Consider the following 16,243-nt stretch of genomic DNA (forward strand, 5'->3'; position numbering starts at 1 on the left):
GAATTAGCCTCAATCACCTCAATGTTAAGTATTTTCAACTTTTTTTTTAATGACGATTATCCTGGCAAAACAAGAGTAATTTTATGAAACAATTTTGAGGAAAACAAATGTTTTGAGTAAATAAACTTAAAAGGTTTAAAGCATATGGTTTTCTGAAACAGTTTAAATTGAATCAAACTGGACAAGCTGTACTCTGCTAAAAAATCTATCAAAGTCACTTTTTATTTAAATTGTGGATCAAATAGTATGGCAGTCAAAAGTAGTACAAAAAGGTATAAATGTTAAGTAAAGAAACAACTAAACAGTCAGGATACAAGTTAAATAAAAAAAAAAAAAGCAAAATGTAAAATTTTAAATGCAAGAATTTATTCAAAGTTTCATCTTATATCTCAAACTGTGAAGCAATAGTGGCAAAAAGATTTCCTTCACGTATTATATGCCATGTTTTCTGTGACTCTTTTGTAAAGTGTAATACCTCAGCAAGCGTTATTTGTATTCCAACAATCAATTTATTCAAATTCCCTGAAAATTCCACCTGAACTGTAGTTCAATTCAATTAAGTCAATTCAGTGCTTCAGACAGTTTTATATACCTTCATTCCAGCACAATTTTAATCACGCTCACCGGGTTCTGCCACAAATGGCCGCCATGATCAGCGTCGGACATCAGACCGAGTCCACAAGGATCCGAAGAAACATACAAGAGCATGTTGCATATTCAGATTAGTGCATCCTCAGTCCATCACACAAACACAGTCACACACACACACACACACACACAAACACACACACACACACACACACAACACGGTGTCCATTAAACCGCATGTTTTCGGGAGGATACACAAGTAGCCGGAGAAGATGAACGCACAGGGAGGAAAAAATAAACCTTGAACAAGCGATTTTGTCTCTTATGATTTACTGTACGATACAAAGGTAGTCCAGAAAATACATTTTGTAAGCCGTTACGTGTGAGTTGTTATGTGTACGTTTGACTTTACAATTTTTTTTGTTATAAATACCTGCAAAACTGTCTGATTTCTTAATATGTTTGTTTGTTTTTTACGGTGTGTGGAACACAATTACATTATTAAACTCGATTTAAAAAAAAAAAAGAATCCAGCGCCTCTCAAGTTGGATAAAGCAGCATAGAGGATGAATAAAGAAAACAAACAATTGTCACAGTTAAGAACTGTAATTTGAATTTGTTGTGTCATTTGAGTTTTTAAAAATCTTTAAAAAACAGCAAATGTAAATATTCCTTATAAAAGAGTTCAATGGTTAAATCCTGTTTCATTAAATTTCTTTTTTTTAAATTAACTTTTCCTTTGTTCTTCAGAAATACATTTCCAGATCAGTGCACATTTGTCAGCCATTGTGTGGCGACACATCCTGGGGGATCCTGGGCCGCCCCTCGGTGCACTCGCACTCCTCTTTGTGCGGCGGCGAGGCCCCGCTCGGCGCTCGTCCTTTGCTCTGACAGGTGGGGCAGCACGCCGTGCGCCCGTCCCGTCTGCAGCTCGTGCAGGACAGAACCAGCTGGCAGCAGAACCGGGTCGAACAGAGCTCGTAGCGGTCCCACGGACAGCCGCAGTACCTGCAGTCTGAGCAGAGAGAAAGGATCGATCAAGCGACCCGAACAACGTCGGTGTTTAATGATACCGTTCGTTAAATTAACAACCGACCTGAGATGACGTCGCCGTTGGAGGAGATTGCGTACCGCTCGTCGAACACAAAGAGTTTCCCGCGGTAGAAACCTTCCGGGAAACGTTCCAGGTACTTATGAATTCCACCTTTCAGCTGATAAACTTCTTTGCACACATCCTGCAGGCAGGCCGACAAGAGTCAGGAGGAAAACGTTCACACATTTTACACTGAATAAATAAAGAGGCAAATAATCTGGGATGAGTCTCCAGGAGATGAGAACATTAATCTGGTGATGTCCAAATGAAGCTTCATCGATCACGTTCTGACTCCACCAGATGGCGCTCTTGGTTTGAAGAAAGAGTCTAAAAGACTGGCAATGAAGTGTGTTTTCAAAAGTTTGTTGAACAGACAGCGCCATCTAGTGGCTTTGGAAAATAAAGCCTGATTCATGAAGCTTCGTTTGGCCGCCACTGTATTCATCCCACAAGGGGAGGTTCAGTAATCACTGCAGCGCCACAATGATGTGAAAAAAATTCAGATTAAACAATAACAATTATTAAAATACTAAAATGCATAAAACAGAAAATATAGTATTACAGTAGTACGAATTAGTAATGATACACAAATAAGTACTTACAATAAAAGAACACATTGTTTAACACAAAATGAATAAATATTGTTTTTGTGATTTTATTTGTCTACATTGAACTACATCTGAACTAGAAACTGCAGTTTTAATTGAGATTATTATGGCCTCTGGTTGAAATAAAGTAAATCATATCAATGAGTTTTAGATGCTCTATATTTCACTTGAAGGATCAAATTATTAGAAATAATAAATCAGAAGACGGAATGATTTAAACCTTCCTGGGGTATTCTAATGTTTTCAGACGTACCTGCTGTAAACATCAGATGTAGTTAAAGAGCCGGTGCAGCCAGACACCCTCACGATCACATTTAATTTACACCGAAAAGATCTTTTAAAGTGACAAAGACTAATACCCACGAAGACGGAGCACTGAGAAATCTGACAGAACCACTGAAAGAAAAAACATGCAAGCTCCTCAGAAAAGACCCCCAACATGGAACTCAGGAAGTAACGGTGTTTCAGTAACGGACAGTTATGGGAAAGAAACCTGATTTGTTTTTTTTGGGGGGGGGGGGGGGGGGTTGAAAAGAAGTGTAAGCCAAGGAGGATTATGACGGATCAGTTTTAAACTCTCACGGCCCACGTACTTTGGAGCGGAGGTACGCGGAGCCGCGCTCACATCGGATCCCCCCCGTGCAGTACATCAGGACCTTCTTGTCTCTGAACAGCTCCAGGTTCTGGTCCACGTAGTCCGGGAAGTAGCTGAACTTACGGATGTCGGGGGCCAAACACTGCGAGAACTGCCCCTGGATGAGAAATCAATATTACAAATCGATTCATTTCATCGGCTTACGATTAAATTCCTCATAAAATACAACAAAAACTTTCCAAGGTCCACTAAAACATTGTGAATCGGATTGTTTACTAAAGCAAGATCAAAATCAAACTCCTCTTTTTATCATAATAAATTACAGTGCAAATTCTTCATGTTTGTTATATTTCCTTTGAGATTTAACCGCTAGAACAGGGACATCAAACCTAAAGCCCGTGGGCCAAAACAAGAAGCTCCAATTCAACCGTTGTAGATGTTTTTGGGACATTTCACTGTATTTTTCCACCAGACAGATATCATTAAAATTGTCTTTATCTTGAAAATGCAGCAATTTTCAGGACTAATTGTTTGTTTTTTGCAAAATCTGAGACTTTTTTTAAACTTATGTCATTCTGGCACTCTTTAACCGGTACAGTCCACTCAAGATGAAATAGGGCCTCATGTGGCCCCGGAACTAACACGAGTTTCTAGAATCTAAAGAAAACAGATGCAATATTTACAATTTTGCTCTCGTAGAAATTGCGGCAGTCCAAGAGGACGGTGTCGTCACACAGATCTCCTTTCGCTAAAACAGCTTCCACTTCTTTGTGAAACTCTTCGGGCTCCAAGTGAACTCCTGAGAGAGAGAGAGAGAGAGAGAGAAAGAGAGAGAAGAAACACAAAAGCTATCATTACATAAAACGAGAAAGTGAGTGCCGGGAAGCAACAGGTTCTCCGTCGGTTCATCAGTAATAGTACCTGCTTGCTGGTAGGAGAGAACATCAGGATCCAATCCCATGGGGACGATTTCCTTGTAGACTCCGACTTTCAAGTCGGTGAAACACTCTGCGCCTCCGTCACTGCTCTGAACAGTCACATACACACGTATGAATATAAAGTTTCATAAAAACACCAGTGCTGTTTTGTTTGTGGAGAACAAAGGCTCATTGTGGGGATTTTCTGTGTGCCTTTTTTTGTTTTTTCATTTATTATACCTTTGTTTTACACCTATGTGGTAATTCTGTCTCTCTCCAATTGTTGGATATTTTCTTGCAGAACTACTTTATTATATTTTTGTATTTTTTTGCATCTTTATCAGCTGTGTTGTGTCTCTCTGCAATCATTTTGACTTTTTCTTTATAACACCCTTTCATCATTGTTTTCAATGTTTTTATTGTTCTTCTCATGTCCGTCTGTAATTGAATTGCTCCTGTTAAGTCTCCTTTTATGTCCTTATTTCTTGTCTCTTTTACATGTGAGGACATTTTAAATCATTAGTCGTTTTGTCACTTCAAGGCTTTTCTCTCTCTAGACATTTTGGGAATAACCTTCAGTTATTTATGAATAATTTTTTGTGTATATCTTTAAACATATTTTTGGAATGTTTATGCAGTTCAGTTGTATTGTTTGGTGTTTGCATTGATTTTCATAGACATTTGACTGCCTTGACTCTGGGCTTGTGTCCTATGAGACCATTAAACCCACTTGCATTTCTCAAAATTTGCATAACAGGGCTTAAATGTGGTCCAGATTGCTATTTAAGGGACTGTCAAGCAACACACATTTGATCTGATTCTGACCTTAAAGTCGCCTTTTTCCATCTTGAACAGCGGGTGTGAACACATCGCTTCAATGTAGATGTCAGTGGCCACGTTGGTGCCGCCGACTGTTCCGTTGATGCCTTCTGTTGCCACTCGAATCTAAAAAAAAAAAAAAGAAAAGTAGAAGAAGAAGCATATTTTAATGAGTTAGTTACTTTAAATGAACAGTTCCGTAAAAAGAAGAAGAGTTCCAGCTGGAAGGAAAAGGATAAATTACTCACCTTGCCATTTAAGTGGAGTTTCTCACACAAAGCTTTCTGCCAGTCACAGATGACGTGTGGATCTTTCACCTGACAGTAGTGGTAGTAGAGGAGAACCTTCCCTGGACCACTAACACATAAACAAGACAATAACCACAACGTTTACCATCACCCTGACATCAAGAGTTCACAGCATGACTTCATTCTCACTTTTTAAGCTGCTCCTCTGAGACGTGGCTAATGTTGGGTATCCATGCAGAGATGTTCCCAGCCGCAGCGTCAAAGTCGACACGCTGATTTGTCTCAGGCCCTTCTTCCAGTTTGCTGGACAAACTTTCATACGAGTCCTTTGTGACCTGCTGAATTTCAGCGTCATGAGTCCGGGCCACGTGTTTGTGAATTGCAGAGTGATCATTAAAGATCTGACTGCAGCAGCACCAAGATGGGGAGCTTTCTTCACTGCGGTTCCTTTTAGTCGCAACAAACGCAGCGAAAGCCTGCAGGGATTGAAAAAAAACAACCAAAAGGAGGTGGGTGTGAATGCTCACAGTGCAATCTTAATTCATTTGTGAACCATCCGCTGCCACAGTGTGAGTTCTAAGTAGTTTAACTACTGATGATCCTCCTGCCTCCATCACATCTCTGTCCTCTCCATCTACCCTTTAACCTCCAACCATAACAGCGGAAAGTCTCCTCTTCCGATTCTGCAGGTTTCTCCTATTCAAAGGGCACTTTTATCCTTTCCACTATCTCCTTTGCTTGTTTATTTAGAATTATTGGGTTTTTTCCTGTAAAAATGCCTTGAAAAGACTGTTGTATTTGGCGCTATAGAAATAAATTCAACTGATATTCAGTTCTCATATTGTTTGATTTGAATCAAACGTTATAATTCAAATCAAGCAGAATGATTTGAGTTTGTTCCAAATCTTTGGTCAAAGATTGAGAACAAACTGCAAAAAAATATTCTTAATTTAAAGTAATGAAAGTGAGCTTGATCTTTTTTTTTATTTTTTATCTTTTTTGGTGTATTATCACTTGTTTTATTCATTTGACTTGTTCCACCCGAAATGCTATTTTTTCAGTCCCTATACCACAAAATTTATTTTAATTTCTTTCTTTTTTTTAAAAAATTATTAGAGTCATGGTTCTTAATATTATTGTGATTATCGTTAGCACAATAAACCATGATGTGGAGGACTACATGACAAGTGGTAATATAAACAAACCAGTGACAACCATGCAGTAAAATGATCAGCTATAATTGTCCTGCTTATTTTGCAGTTACCTCTTCTTTAGCAGTCTGTGGACTGGTTATATGAACAGAAAGCTTTTTAAAAGGGGATAAATTGTTTGGTTGGACTCTCCTGAACAGAAATCTTTTTAAAAAGGGGACAGGTTGTCTGGTTGGACTCACCTTCCTCCTACAGAGGCTGTAGTTTCTTCTCTGTGAAGCAGAAAGTTGTCGCTCTTCTTTTAATCCATTACAGATTGAAGTGTCCACCTCCCAGTCCCTGAACTCCGAGCAGTGTGTCTCGTCGTCTGTCATTGCGCTGGGCTCCATAAAAACTTGACGATTTGATGTTTAAACATTTAAATCGGTCTGTATTTCAAACGTTCCTATCACGAAGCCCGGTTATAATACGTGTTACCCCTTCCGCTCGCCCCGACAGTGACCCGGATGTGCTTCAATTGAATCGGACCGCTTTATTTTCCTCACTCAAAGAATCCTCTCGCAGAGGCGTCTTTCACTGACTTACTGCGTTTATTTCAGTGTTATTTCACCAGCGGGACCGAAACGCCGGAGTGAAACATGTCCAGGAGACGACACAGCGACGAGAACGAGGGTGAGTCGGTTCACGTTCACGGCATGTGATTCCGACGTGAGGCTAGCCAGCAGCTGCTAGCTAACAGTTAGCGTGTGTTTGACGCGTCTGTGTCGCCAAAGTGCAAAAATACAGTGCCACACATTGGATATGTCTGGGATAACCAATAATTATTATTTTTTTTATTATTGCGCTTTAATAAATGCCTCCCGAATGAACTGGGTAAAGTGGCGCTGCGGAGGCTAAATGAATCCTGGAGCTCCTGGATTAGCCTCGTTCAACAGCGCAGTTCAATTTGTTATTAAACATTTGTAATGGATATTATTCAGCCAACAGTTGGGTCTGGTTAGCTCTTTTATTATTGCAAAACATGAGTAAATTAAAAAAAAACAAACAAAAGAAAACCCTAATGTTATTTAATGTCTCCAGGACCATTAATTCCAGTACTGGGTCCTGGGATCAGCATCATTATTGTTGTTTCATTAATTTCTGAAAATCATATAAAATACAATGATTACAAAAATAGTCCATAAATACTATACAATCCCCATGTTTTGCTCCCAACAGTGTTATTGTACAAGACGTTGAGCATTTTGCAAATTATGACATATACATACAAACCACAGAACATTTGCAGTAAAAGTTTGGCAACTTTGCCATGTGAAATTTGTTGCGTAAACCAATAAGGATTTAGTGTTTGTGTAATTTCTTTCAGCTGTGATGTTTCATGTTTGTTTCCTCTGTTACTCCTGCAGGAGGCCAACCTCATAAGAGGAGGAGAACCTCAGAGCCCATTGAGATCGAAGACCGTCTGGAGTCGCTGATATGTCGAGTGGGGGAAAAGGTAAGGGCAAATATTGTCACATTTTGTTTCATTATTAATAACTGTAGTCAACTCTGAAAAGTATAAGATTATTTTAGTTAATGAAAGACAGATAAAATAAAGAAAGTAGGGATCTATTGTGTTGGCGGATTCTTAATGCTTGTTACTTTTTTCCCCCCAACAGAGTACGTCGTCACTCGAGAACAACTTAGAGGGTCTTGCAGGAGTCTTGGAGGCCGATCTCCCAAACTACAAAAACAAAATTCTTCGAATTCTGTGTACTGTGTAGGTTCATTACGAATCTCCCTCTTTGGTTCTTTAAAACTGTCTTTTGGATGCTTGTGCTCAGTGAATTGTGTTGAATCCACAGCGCCCGCCTCCTGCCCGAGAAGCTGACCGTTTACACGACTTTAGTCGGCCTCCTCAACGCCAGGAACTACAACTTTGGAGGCGAGTTTGTGGAGGCTATGATCAGGCAGCTGAAAGAGACGCTGAAAAACAACTTGTACATTGAAGCCGTTTATCTGGTATGCTGACTCCTAAATGCTCTCACGTGTTGTCTTTAAATTAATCTAAATCTCACAACATCTTGGTCATTTTTTGATAATTTGTTTCCCACTATGATTTCTCTCTGATCAGGTGCGTTTTCTCTCCGACTTGGTCAACTGCCACGTGATCGCGGCTCCCTCGATGGTGGCCATGTTTGAGAACTTTATCAGTGTTACTCAGGAGGAGGATGTGCCACAGGTTGGTAGACATTTGACGTGGAGTAATATACGTTTCAAAGTTTTCAAGTGAAAACGGACAACTTTCATTGCATTTTGGGCGGGTGTTTGCATGTGTTTGCATGACAGCGGTGCTCGGAGCCGCTGAAAACAACTTTTCTGAAACGCTGCTCCTGCACATGATCAATAGATGAACAATAACAACAAGGGCATCCTTCAGAGTGTCATGAGTCCCAGTCCATATTCACCTCTATCATTGTCTTAATTTACATTTTTATTAAATGTTGATTGTGGGAGTCATCTAAACTCTTGAGTGCATCTCTAAGGCTCCTGTCTGGATCCCCTGATGTTGTGTATGTCGCCGGCAGGTTCGGTCGGACTGGTTCGTGTATGTTGTCCTGTCCTGTTTGCCCTGGGTTGGTAAGGAGCTTTATGAGAAGAAGGATGTGGAGATGGACCGGCTTCTGAGCCAGATTGAAGGCTACCTCAAGTAAATAACATGTCAACTTCCACATTACTGTATTTAATTGTTTTTGGTGCCGTTCAGTCTTTCAATGGCTTCTGTGTGTCTTTACGTGTTTCTCAGGAGGAGAGTCAAGACTCACGTCCCCATGCTGCAGGTTTGGACAGCAGAGAAGCCTCATCCACAGGAGGAGGTAAAAGTCTAGATTGATATGAACAAGTATAGGAGTTCTATCTCCTTGTTGATGAGTAAAATTAGCAGCACGTATTTGTAATGGATGGATGATTTTCTTCATCATCAGCCTCTATTGCTTTACATTTAGTGTATGAAAACCATAACGATGGTTGTAAATGAGTGTCTACTCCCTCTCTCCTCTCCTCCGTTCAGTACCTGGACTGCCTCTGGTCTCAGATCCAGAAGTTGAAGAAGGATCGCTGGCAGGAGCGTCACGTCCTGCGTCCGTACATCGCGTTCGACAGCGTGCTGTGTGAAGCCCTGCAACACAACCTGCCCCCCTTCACCCCGCCGGGCCACATGCCCGACGCCCAGTACCCCATGCCCCGGGTCATCTTCCGCATGTTTGACTACACTGACGCCCCAGAGGTTCGCCGCCATTCCTGCGATGTAGTGTGAATGTTCCGAAGGAGGAATCTGATCTTCATGCTGTGTTCACATGTTCTCATCAGGGTCCAGTGATGCCCGGCAGCCATTCAGTGGAGAGATTTGTCATTGAAGAAAACCTGCAGTATATTATCAAAACTCACTGGAAAGAGAGGAAAACATGGTGAGTAGTGAGCTTAATCGGCTCAATGCGCACCTGAACTGTCACTCGGATGCTTGTATTTCTCACTTCACCGTGTGTTTCCAGTGCTGCCCAGTTACTCAGCTATCCAGGGAAGAATAAAATCCCTCTCAACTATCACATTGTGGAGGTAAAAACAAAAAGAAGAAGAAACAACAACCGTTTCTTTTCTTTGTGCTATGAGTGGACACAGTAGAAAGTGGTTTAACATATTTTTTCTTTCAGGTTATCTTTGGAGAACTTTTCCAGCTGCCGTCGCCGCCTCACCTCGACGTCATGTACACAACTCTTCTTATCGAACTCTGCAAACTGCAACCCGGGTCGTTGCCCCAAGTTGTATCCTTCATACTCTCTGCTCATAGGCTTCAAACTCCAGGGAGTTTTTTTATACTGAACCTTATTTTGTCAAATCTTGCATTAAATGATATGTTGTAAAAACACAGTGTTGTATGTACTTTTGATCAGTTCATACAGACGCTGTGAGGAATTATATCAGTATAGAACAGACTTTTCTTTAACGTCTGCCGGTCAGTTGGCTCAAGCCACTGAGATGCTCTACATGAGGCTGGACACCATGAACACCTCATGCATAGACAGGTGAAGTTACTCTGCATTTTTTACCTCCGTCCAGCCTCGGTGTGAGTGTAACTCTCCGTTTATTCCCACTTCTTGAACAGATTAATCAACTGGTTTTCTCACCATTTGAGCAACTTCCAGTTCCGGTGGAGCTGGGACGATTGGTGAGCTGCTGCTTTTCAAGACCCTGAGAATCCTTCTGTGGTAAAGTTTTATCCACATCTGATCACGTGGATTCCCTCCGTACAGGTCTGACTGTTTGACTGTGGACCTGGACAAGCCAAAGCCCAAGTTTGTGAAAGAGGTTCTGGAGAAGTCCATGAGGTATTAAGAGAGTGGTTGAAATCTTCTTTATTAGATGCATTTGTCTCCAGTGTTGCTTCTTGTGTGGAAAACATCTGTTTCGCTTCGTTTCAGACTTTCTTACCACCAGAGGATAGTGGACCTCGTCCCTCCAACTTTCTCTGCCCTGATCCCCGCTGAGCCCATCTTCGTGTACAAATATGAAGACGAGAGCGCTTGTAAGAGTCGCCCGCGCGTTTGGAAACGAGTAGCACCAAGCAGGGTCGTATTGTTGCAGTAATCTGGTCCACATCAGGTGGGTCAGGGAGAGATTTTTTTACATGGCAGGTAACGAGATGGTGGATCTCTTGTCTCCTCACAGCTTCGCTACCTGGTTACGCCATGTCCATCACCATTGGAAACGCCATCAAGAACCGGGCGTCTAACGAAGAGATCCTCACTATCCTGAAAGACGTCCCCAACCCCAACCAAGAAGATGATGATGGTTAGTGTTTATTTCTTTCATTTTTTTTACATTTCATAATGTTTGACTAGTTTTTAAAGTGAAATGTCTAATCGTTAAGCAGTTGTCCTACTCTTGATTGACTGATCTTGACATGTTTCTCCGGTCAGTCAGATTTACTGAGGTTCTATTAAACATTTAATCAGTTTTAATCTTTTCTTCTCATTTTGTTTCTCCGTCCCTCCAGACGAAGGGGAGACCTTCAACCCCCTGAAGATCGACGTGTTCCTGCAGACTTTGCTGCACCTCGCAGCCAAATCCTTCAGCCACTCCTTCAGCGCCCTTGGAAAGTACGTTCATCACAACCACTCATACTGACACTAAGATCGAATGTTTATTAATTTATATTCGTATGCTTTTATGGGAAGTAATAAAACTGTAGAGGAAGAATTCAAAGCATCTGATTGTCATGATCTTTTTTTTTTTTAAATGTATGGATTTGTGATAATAGTTATATTATTGTGCATATGTAGTTTAAATCAGGTTTTGCTATTAAAAATGACTACAATCTCAAGATAAAGCCAATTTTAATGAAATGTTTTGGTGCAAATTACAGTGAAATGTCAAAACAGCTTCTCCTATAAGCGTTGGAGCCTCTTGCGGGCTGTTTTTGTCCCACGGGCCTTTTTGTTTGACACTCCTAGTCTCATCAGATCAGCGGAACGACTTAACCAGTGTAGAAATTACACAGAAGACATTAACTCTGAACTTTTTAGTGAATAGTTTTCCTAATTTGTCCACTGAAGCATCACGGTGCAACAGAACTGAGCAGCACTTGGCAGCAAAACAGCATTATTGTGAAAGGGAGAAATTTCATTTTGTTCACGGTAGTTGTTTTTTTTAAAGCGCTCTGATTTTCTTTGCATTAAAACTTTTTAACTGCTTCATTCTCAATTTGCTCAAATTAACATTACATCAATAAAGTATGCCGATTTCTATGTTGTGTGACTGAAAAAAACAATACTAACAAATGGTAACCTTAATATTGTGAGACGATTCATCTAAATGTATTAAAACAATATTATGTGAAATGTAAACTTTCCTGCTCTAAAACAAAACAGACTTTATTTTACCATAACATCACCAGAAATGTGTATTTGGCTGCACGTTTTTCAAGGTCACCACTCACTCTTTGATAGTTTATTTATTTATTTTTTCCACCGGGATTCAAACCAGCTTCCCCCTGACATTCAAGGTCAAGACTTCAAAATTATGTATCGGCATCAATAATCTACCAATCTGTTGGATATTTGTCACAAATCCAATGAATAAATGTAAAATACAATGTTCACTGTAAGTAATGTTGTTTATAATTTACACGGTAAAAGCCGTCTCTCTGTGAATGCTCGAGCTCCGGCCTGACCTTCCTCTGCTGCTTCCAGGTTCCACGAGATCCTGAAAAGCCTGACAGACAGCGACGAGGGGAAGCTTCACATCCTTAAAGTGGTGTATGAAGCCTGGCGAAACCACCCGCAGGTACAGACCAGCTTGAGATTATTATTGCTGTCAAATAATAGTAGTAATAATAAGCTTTTGTCCAGAGCAACATTCATCATATACGATAAGCTCAAAGTGCTTTCTGAAAATCTAAAGACTGTGTACACACTACAAGGTGGGGAAATATCTGTTCAGATATAATGGAGGAGTGAAAAGCAATAGAATAAAATAAAAAATGTGTGTACGCTTCAGAAAAGTAGAGTCAACGTGACTTTTTGTGATATATTTTTGAAACGCTTCAAATGCTCAAATTTGTTGATGTTTTCTTCATATTTCAAAGTTTATTACGTCGATCAGCTGAACTGAGGCGGGGGGGGTACCTGCCAAAGCAACAAGTCACAGTTTAGTTTACTGGATAGGTGTAAACAGTGGCGTACAGTTTTTTTAATTTTATTTATTTTTTTAGAAACCGTGGCATGTCTGCTCTATTTCATGAAAATCCATCCATAGTATTTGCACGTTGTCACATAATATATCGTTATGAACTATGGCCATGGCCCGCCTTACTCTGCCCCCGATTGGCTCGGGAGCCCTCATTCTGTACGGTAAACATTAACCAATCAAATCAGTGGATGTAGCGAGCACTAGCCAATAAGAGGACGCTTTCATCATTCCAGGAGGGGGAGGAAAAAAAATAGGCACTATGTCTGGTAGATACTGTGATACAGCTGAATGTGTAGCACGGATGTAGAATCAAGTATTTTGTGATTGTCTCCCTTAGAATGATTGAATAAAAGTGTTTCAGGAGCTCCCAGTGAAGTGATCCTAACTCGACTCTTTGCCAGATGATCGCAGTGCTGGTGGACAAAATGGTCCGGACGCAGATCGTGGACTGCGCCGCCGTGGCCAACTGGCTCTTCTCTCAGGACATGGCTCACGAGTTCACCAGGTGACACGTCCGCCTCTCCCCGGCTCTCCGAAAGCCGATCTGCGCCGTCAACTGACAACTGACAATGCTCTCCTCCTTGTAGACTTTTCGTCTGGGAGATCCTCCACTCCACCCTCAGGAAGATGAACAAACATGTCCAGAAGATCCAGAAGGAGCTGGAAGAGGCCAAAGACAAGCTGGAGAAGCAGCAGCACAAGAGGGTGACTCTTGTTTTTGTTTTTAATAATCTCACACAGAGTGTGTGTCGGAGAAGTTTGTTTACACGTGTGTGTGTTGGTACATCGTCAGAAGGACAGCGGCGACGAAGAGGACATGGAGAAGAACAGCGAGGATGAGGAGGGTCAGCTGGAGGAGCAGATCGAGAAGCTGCAGGAGAAGGTGGAGTCGGCTCAGAGCGAACAGAAGAACCTCTTCCTCGTCATCTTCCAGGTACTGAGGCGCGTGTGTTGGTGTGTATTAATATTTGTTTAAAACCTTGTTAGAGCCCGACGTGTAACATCGACTCTGATTCTTATAAAATATGATGTCATAGAACCTGAAATGTAAAAACCGGTCGATAACGTAACAAAAGTTCTGAGCCTGAAATGTTATTAAAATTACGTTTTTAAAAAGTTTTGAAGTTTTGGGCTCAGTGTCTGGGATTGGTTCTGGAATGAAAACCTGGACAAAGCTTGTTTCTCCTCATGTTGGTTTGAATCAAGCAGGAACTTTTAACCGGCTTCTCTTCTCACACGGAGGTGAACAAAAGCAGAAGTCTACTTGTGTTATCAAGCTGCCAGCAGTTCTCCTCTTTATGTCGGCACTCTTCCTTTTGTCTTTTCACCTCCTGCCTCTAATTAACATTTAACAAGCTTCACCTTTTAACATAGTTTCAGGCATTTAATTTATTTATTACAATTCACACTACTTTGTTGAGCTGTTTTCTATATTCCCAGGCCCTTTGGTCATTTGGCACTTTAATCACTGATCACCTGGGGAGCACCCGGGAAGAAAACATGTACATTTTTAGCATCTCCACTGTGAACTTGTCTTGTTTTTACTCTGGACGTCCAGCCGGGATTCAGATTCCAGAAAAAGAAGCACGGGAGGAGAATGAACGAGTGTAAATGAACGTCATCGTCCTCCTCGCCTGCTCCCAGTCAGTGCGGCTGTGTTGATGTGTTCTGGCGTGTTCTCCCCCAGCGTTTCATCATGCTGCTGACGGAGCACCTGGTGCGCTGCGAGACGGGCAGCGTGGACATCAGCACGCCCTGGTACAAGAACTGCATCGATCGGCTGCAGCAGATCTTCCTCATGGTAAAAAAAAAAAACAACAAAAAAACACCAGACTCGCCAGAACGCTGCAGCTCGTGGAACTGATCGCGTACAAGCGTGAATGAAACCGCAACCTGTGGCGCTGTTTACAAGATGTTAGAAGTGAAATCGCCTTTATTTATTTAGGTTTTTTTTAAAATGATGTCCGTTTCCACGGAAACAGCAGGAACACTCAATACATTGTAGTTCTCATGCCAGGCCACCAGTTGGTGCTGTTGGTTGTTTTTAGAATGAAACGACACAGAGAACAATAAGTTATAAACAACAGCAGCAAATATAGACGTTGAAGTTGTATTCTTATTAAAGTGACTCTCAACTATATAACTACCATGTTCCAGGAGAATCTGGACTGGGAGTCATGACACTCTGGAGGAAACGGTGTTGTTGTTGTCTCTAAGCACTGTTGTCATGGAAACGGACACTCGGAACACATTGTGTAAACGAGGCTTCAACTCCAAAATAATCCAAATTAATCGCGGATAAAGTGATGCGTTTCCTCCGCTCACGTAGAAACGGATTATTTCTCTGTTGGAAGCGGAGAGCGAGTCCTTTGTTCACGGTGTTTCTTTTATTTCTTGGTAAAGCACTTTATCTGAACGGTGCTCAATCAATATATTTGTCTTGCTGTAGGTAAACAAAAAAACAAAAACACAGTAAAAGTGTCACCAGGTGAGACTGATTTCCTCCAGGCTCACCTCCACCTGCCCTTGAAATGAAACCCGAGGATTATATGTCTCTTACGCAGGATTAAAAAGCTCTAAACCTGCTTAGAACTCACATTGACCGTTTGTCCCCCCATCCCCCCCCCCCCCCCCCCCCCCCCCCCCCCCCCCCCCCCCCCAGCACCATGTGACCATCCAGCAGTACATGGGCACCCTGGAGAACCTGCTGTTCACGGCCGAGCTGGACCCCCACATCCTGGCGGTCTACCAGCAGTTCTGCGCCCTGCAGCTCTGAGGCTGGGACTCCGTCACCGCCGTGGTGAAGCCAAACATTAGGAACTACCAGCTCTTGCATCAAGAATCTCCTCCTCCTCTTCTTTTTTTTTTTTGTCCATACATTTTTGGTGCCATTCATTACGGTTAACCACACCTGAGGACGTCATCAATTTGATGTAGTGATTGTTTTGTTTTTTGTTTTTCTTTTAATTTGTCTTGGTTTTTCTTTTTTTTATTAGTTGAATTGACTTTAACCTCCCCGTCGTGTCCATATGAATGAGTCTTTTTAAAACCGTCTGAGTCCAGACGGAGCCGGAGACGTGATCCTGAATCTAGAGAGCGCTCTACTTTTTTTATATTCGTTTCATGTGGAATTGGAAAGAAATTAAAAAAAAACGCTCCAGCGTCTTTATCCGCCTCCTTCTTTGTGTTGTTGAATCCTGCACACCTCCACACCAGGTGGAGTTCTTCACTGTTGTTCTGGATTAAAACCAAAATAAATGGATTCATGCAAATAATTTCCTGCCTTTTCAAACCATAAAAAAATAAAAACATTTTCAATACACAATGTTTTATTCAGACATTAATGGCTTTTTAGAAAACTTGTTGAATTCAGAATAAATTGAAAATCGTCAAGTGTCTTATTACATTTTTGGCATTATTACATTAAAAAGTGTTATCAGCCCGGTGAGTGTTGTACCACGTAAACAAAGTACCTTGTAAATACAGTTGTGAGACCTG

General features: G+C 41.3%; 2 protein-coding genes across 3 annotated transcripts; one reads left to right on the forward strand and one right to left on the reverse strand.

The window, feature by feature from the left end:
* Positions 1-191: 191 nt before the first annotated feature.
* On the reverse strand, positions 192-6,512 carry tstd2 (thiosulfate sulfurtransferase like domain containing 2). Its single transcript, XM_080465870.1, has 9 exons — positions 6,262-6,512; positions 5,058-5,344; positions 4,869-4,977; positions 4,627-4,746; positions 3,806-3,911; positions 3,568-3,683; positions 2,883-3,041; positions 1,685-1,823; positions 192-1,603 (listed from the first exon to the last, which is right to left on the reverse strand). Exons 1-9 carry the CDS (start codon positions 6,406-6,408, stop codon positions 1,368-1,370), a joined length of 1,419 nt encoding a protein of 472 aa, XP_080321996.1. The 5' UTR covers positions 6,409-6,512; the 3' UTR covers positions 192-1,367.
* Positions 6,510-15,910, forward strand: ncbp1 (nuclear cap binding protein subunit 1). 2 transcript variants are annotated; one of them, XM_080465865.1, is made up of 23 exons: positions 6,510-6,691; positions 7,426-7,514; positions 7,678-7,778; positions 7,864-8,020; positions 8,133-8,240; positions 8,587-8,708; positions 8,805-8,874; positions 9,069-9,284; positions 9,368-9,465; positions 9,550-9,613; positions 9,709-9,819; positions 10,016-10,080; positions 10,161-10,223; positions 10,309-10,383; positions 10,477-10,580; positions 10,724-10,846; positions 11,052-11,154; positions 12,247-12,340; positions 13,147-13,250; positions 13,333-13,450; positions 13,539-13,679; positions 14,433-14,546; positions 15,408-15,910. In XM_080465865.1, the coding sequence occupies exons 1-23, from the start codon at positions 6,658-6,660 to the stop codon at positions 15,519-15,521; spliced, it is 2,388 nt and encodes a 795-aa protein (XP_080321991.1). In that variant the 5' UTR covers positions 6,510-6,657; the 3' UTR covers positions 15,522-15,910. The 2 variants fall into 2 exon arrangements, with proteins under 2 accessions (XP_080321991.1, XP_080321992.1); XM_080465866.1 differs by having other exon boundaries at positions 6,513-6,691; positions 13,542-13,679.
* The last annotated feature ends 333 nt before the right edge of the window (positions 15,911-16,243 follow it).

This window comes from Lipophrys pholis (assembly GCF_963383615.2).
Source record: "Lipophrys pholis genome assembly, chromosome: 6".
Taxonomy (NCBI): Eukaryota; Metazoa; Chordata; class Actinopteri; order Blenniiformes; family Blenniidae; genus Lipophrys; species Lipophrys pholis.

What these genes read in the sequence shown, in the direction of transcription:
- tstd2 (XM_080465870.1), bottom strand. Translation starts at nt 6,408, where the DNA reads ATGGAGCCCAGCGCAATGACAGACGACGAGACACACTGCTCGGAGTTC. An exon ending in TCTCTCCTACCAGCAAGCAG is followed by an intron (nt 3,684 to 3,805) that starts GTACTATTACTG and finishes TCTCTCTCTCAG; the next exon opens with GAGTTCACTTGGAGCCCGAA. An exon ending in CAACGGCGACGTCATCTCAG is followed by an intron (nt 1,604 to 1,684) that starts GTCGGTTGTTAA and finishes CTCTCTGCTCAG; the next exon opens with ACTGCAGGTACTGCGGCTGT.
- ncbp1 (XM_080465865.1), top strand. Translation starts at nt 6,658, where the DNA reads ATGTCCAGGAGACGACACAGCGACGAGAACGAGG. An exon ending in AGCCTCATCCACAGGAGGAG is followed by an intron (nt 8,875 to 9,068) that starts GTAAAAGTCTAG and finishes TCCTCCGTTCAG; the next exon opens with TACCTGGACTGCCTCTGGTC. An exon ending in TCTTCCTCGTCATCTTCCAG is followed by an intron (nt 13,680 to 14,432) that starts GTACTGAGGCGC and finishes GTTCTCCCCCAG; the next exon opens with CGTTTCATCATGCTGCTGAC.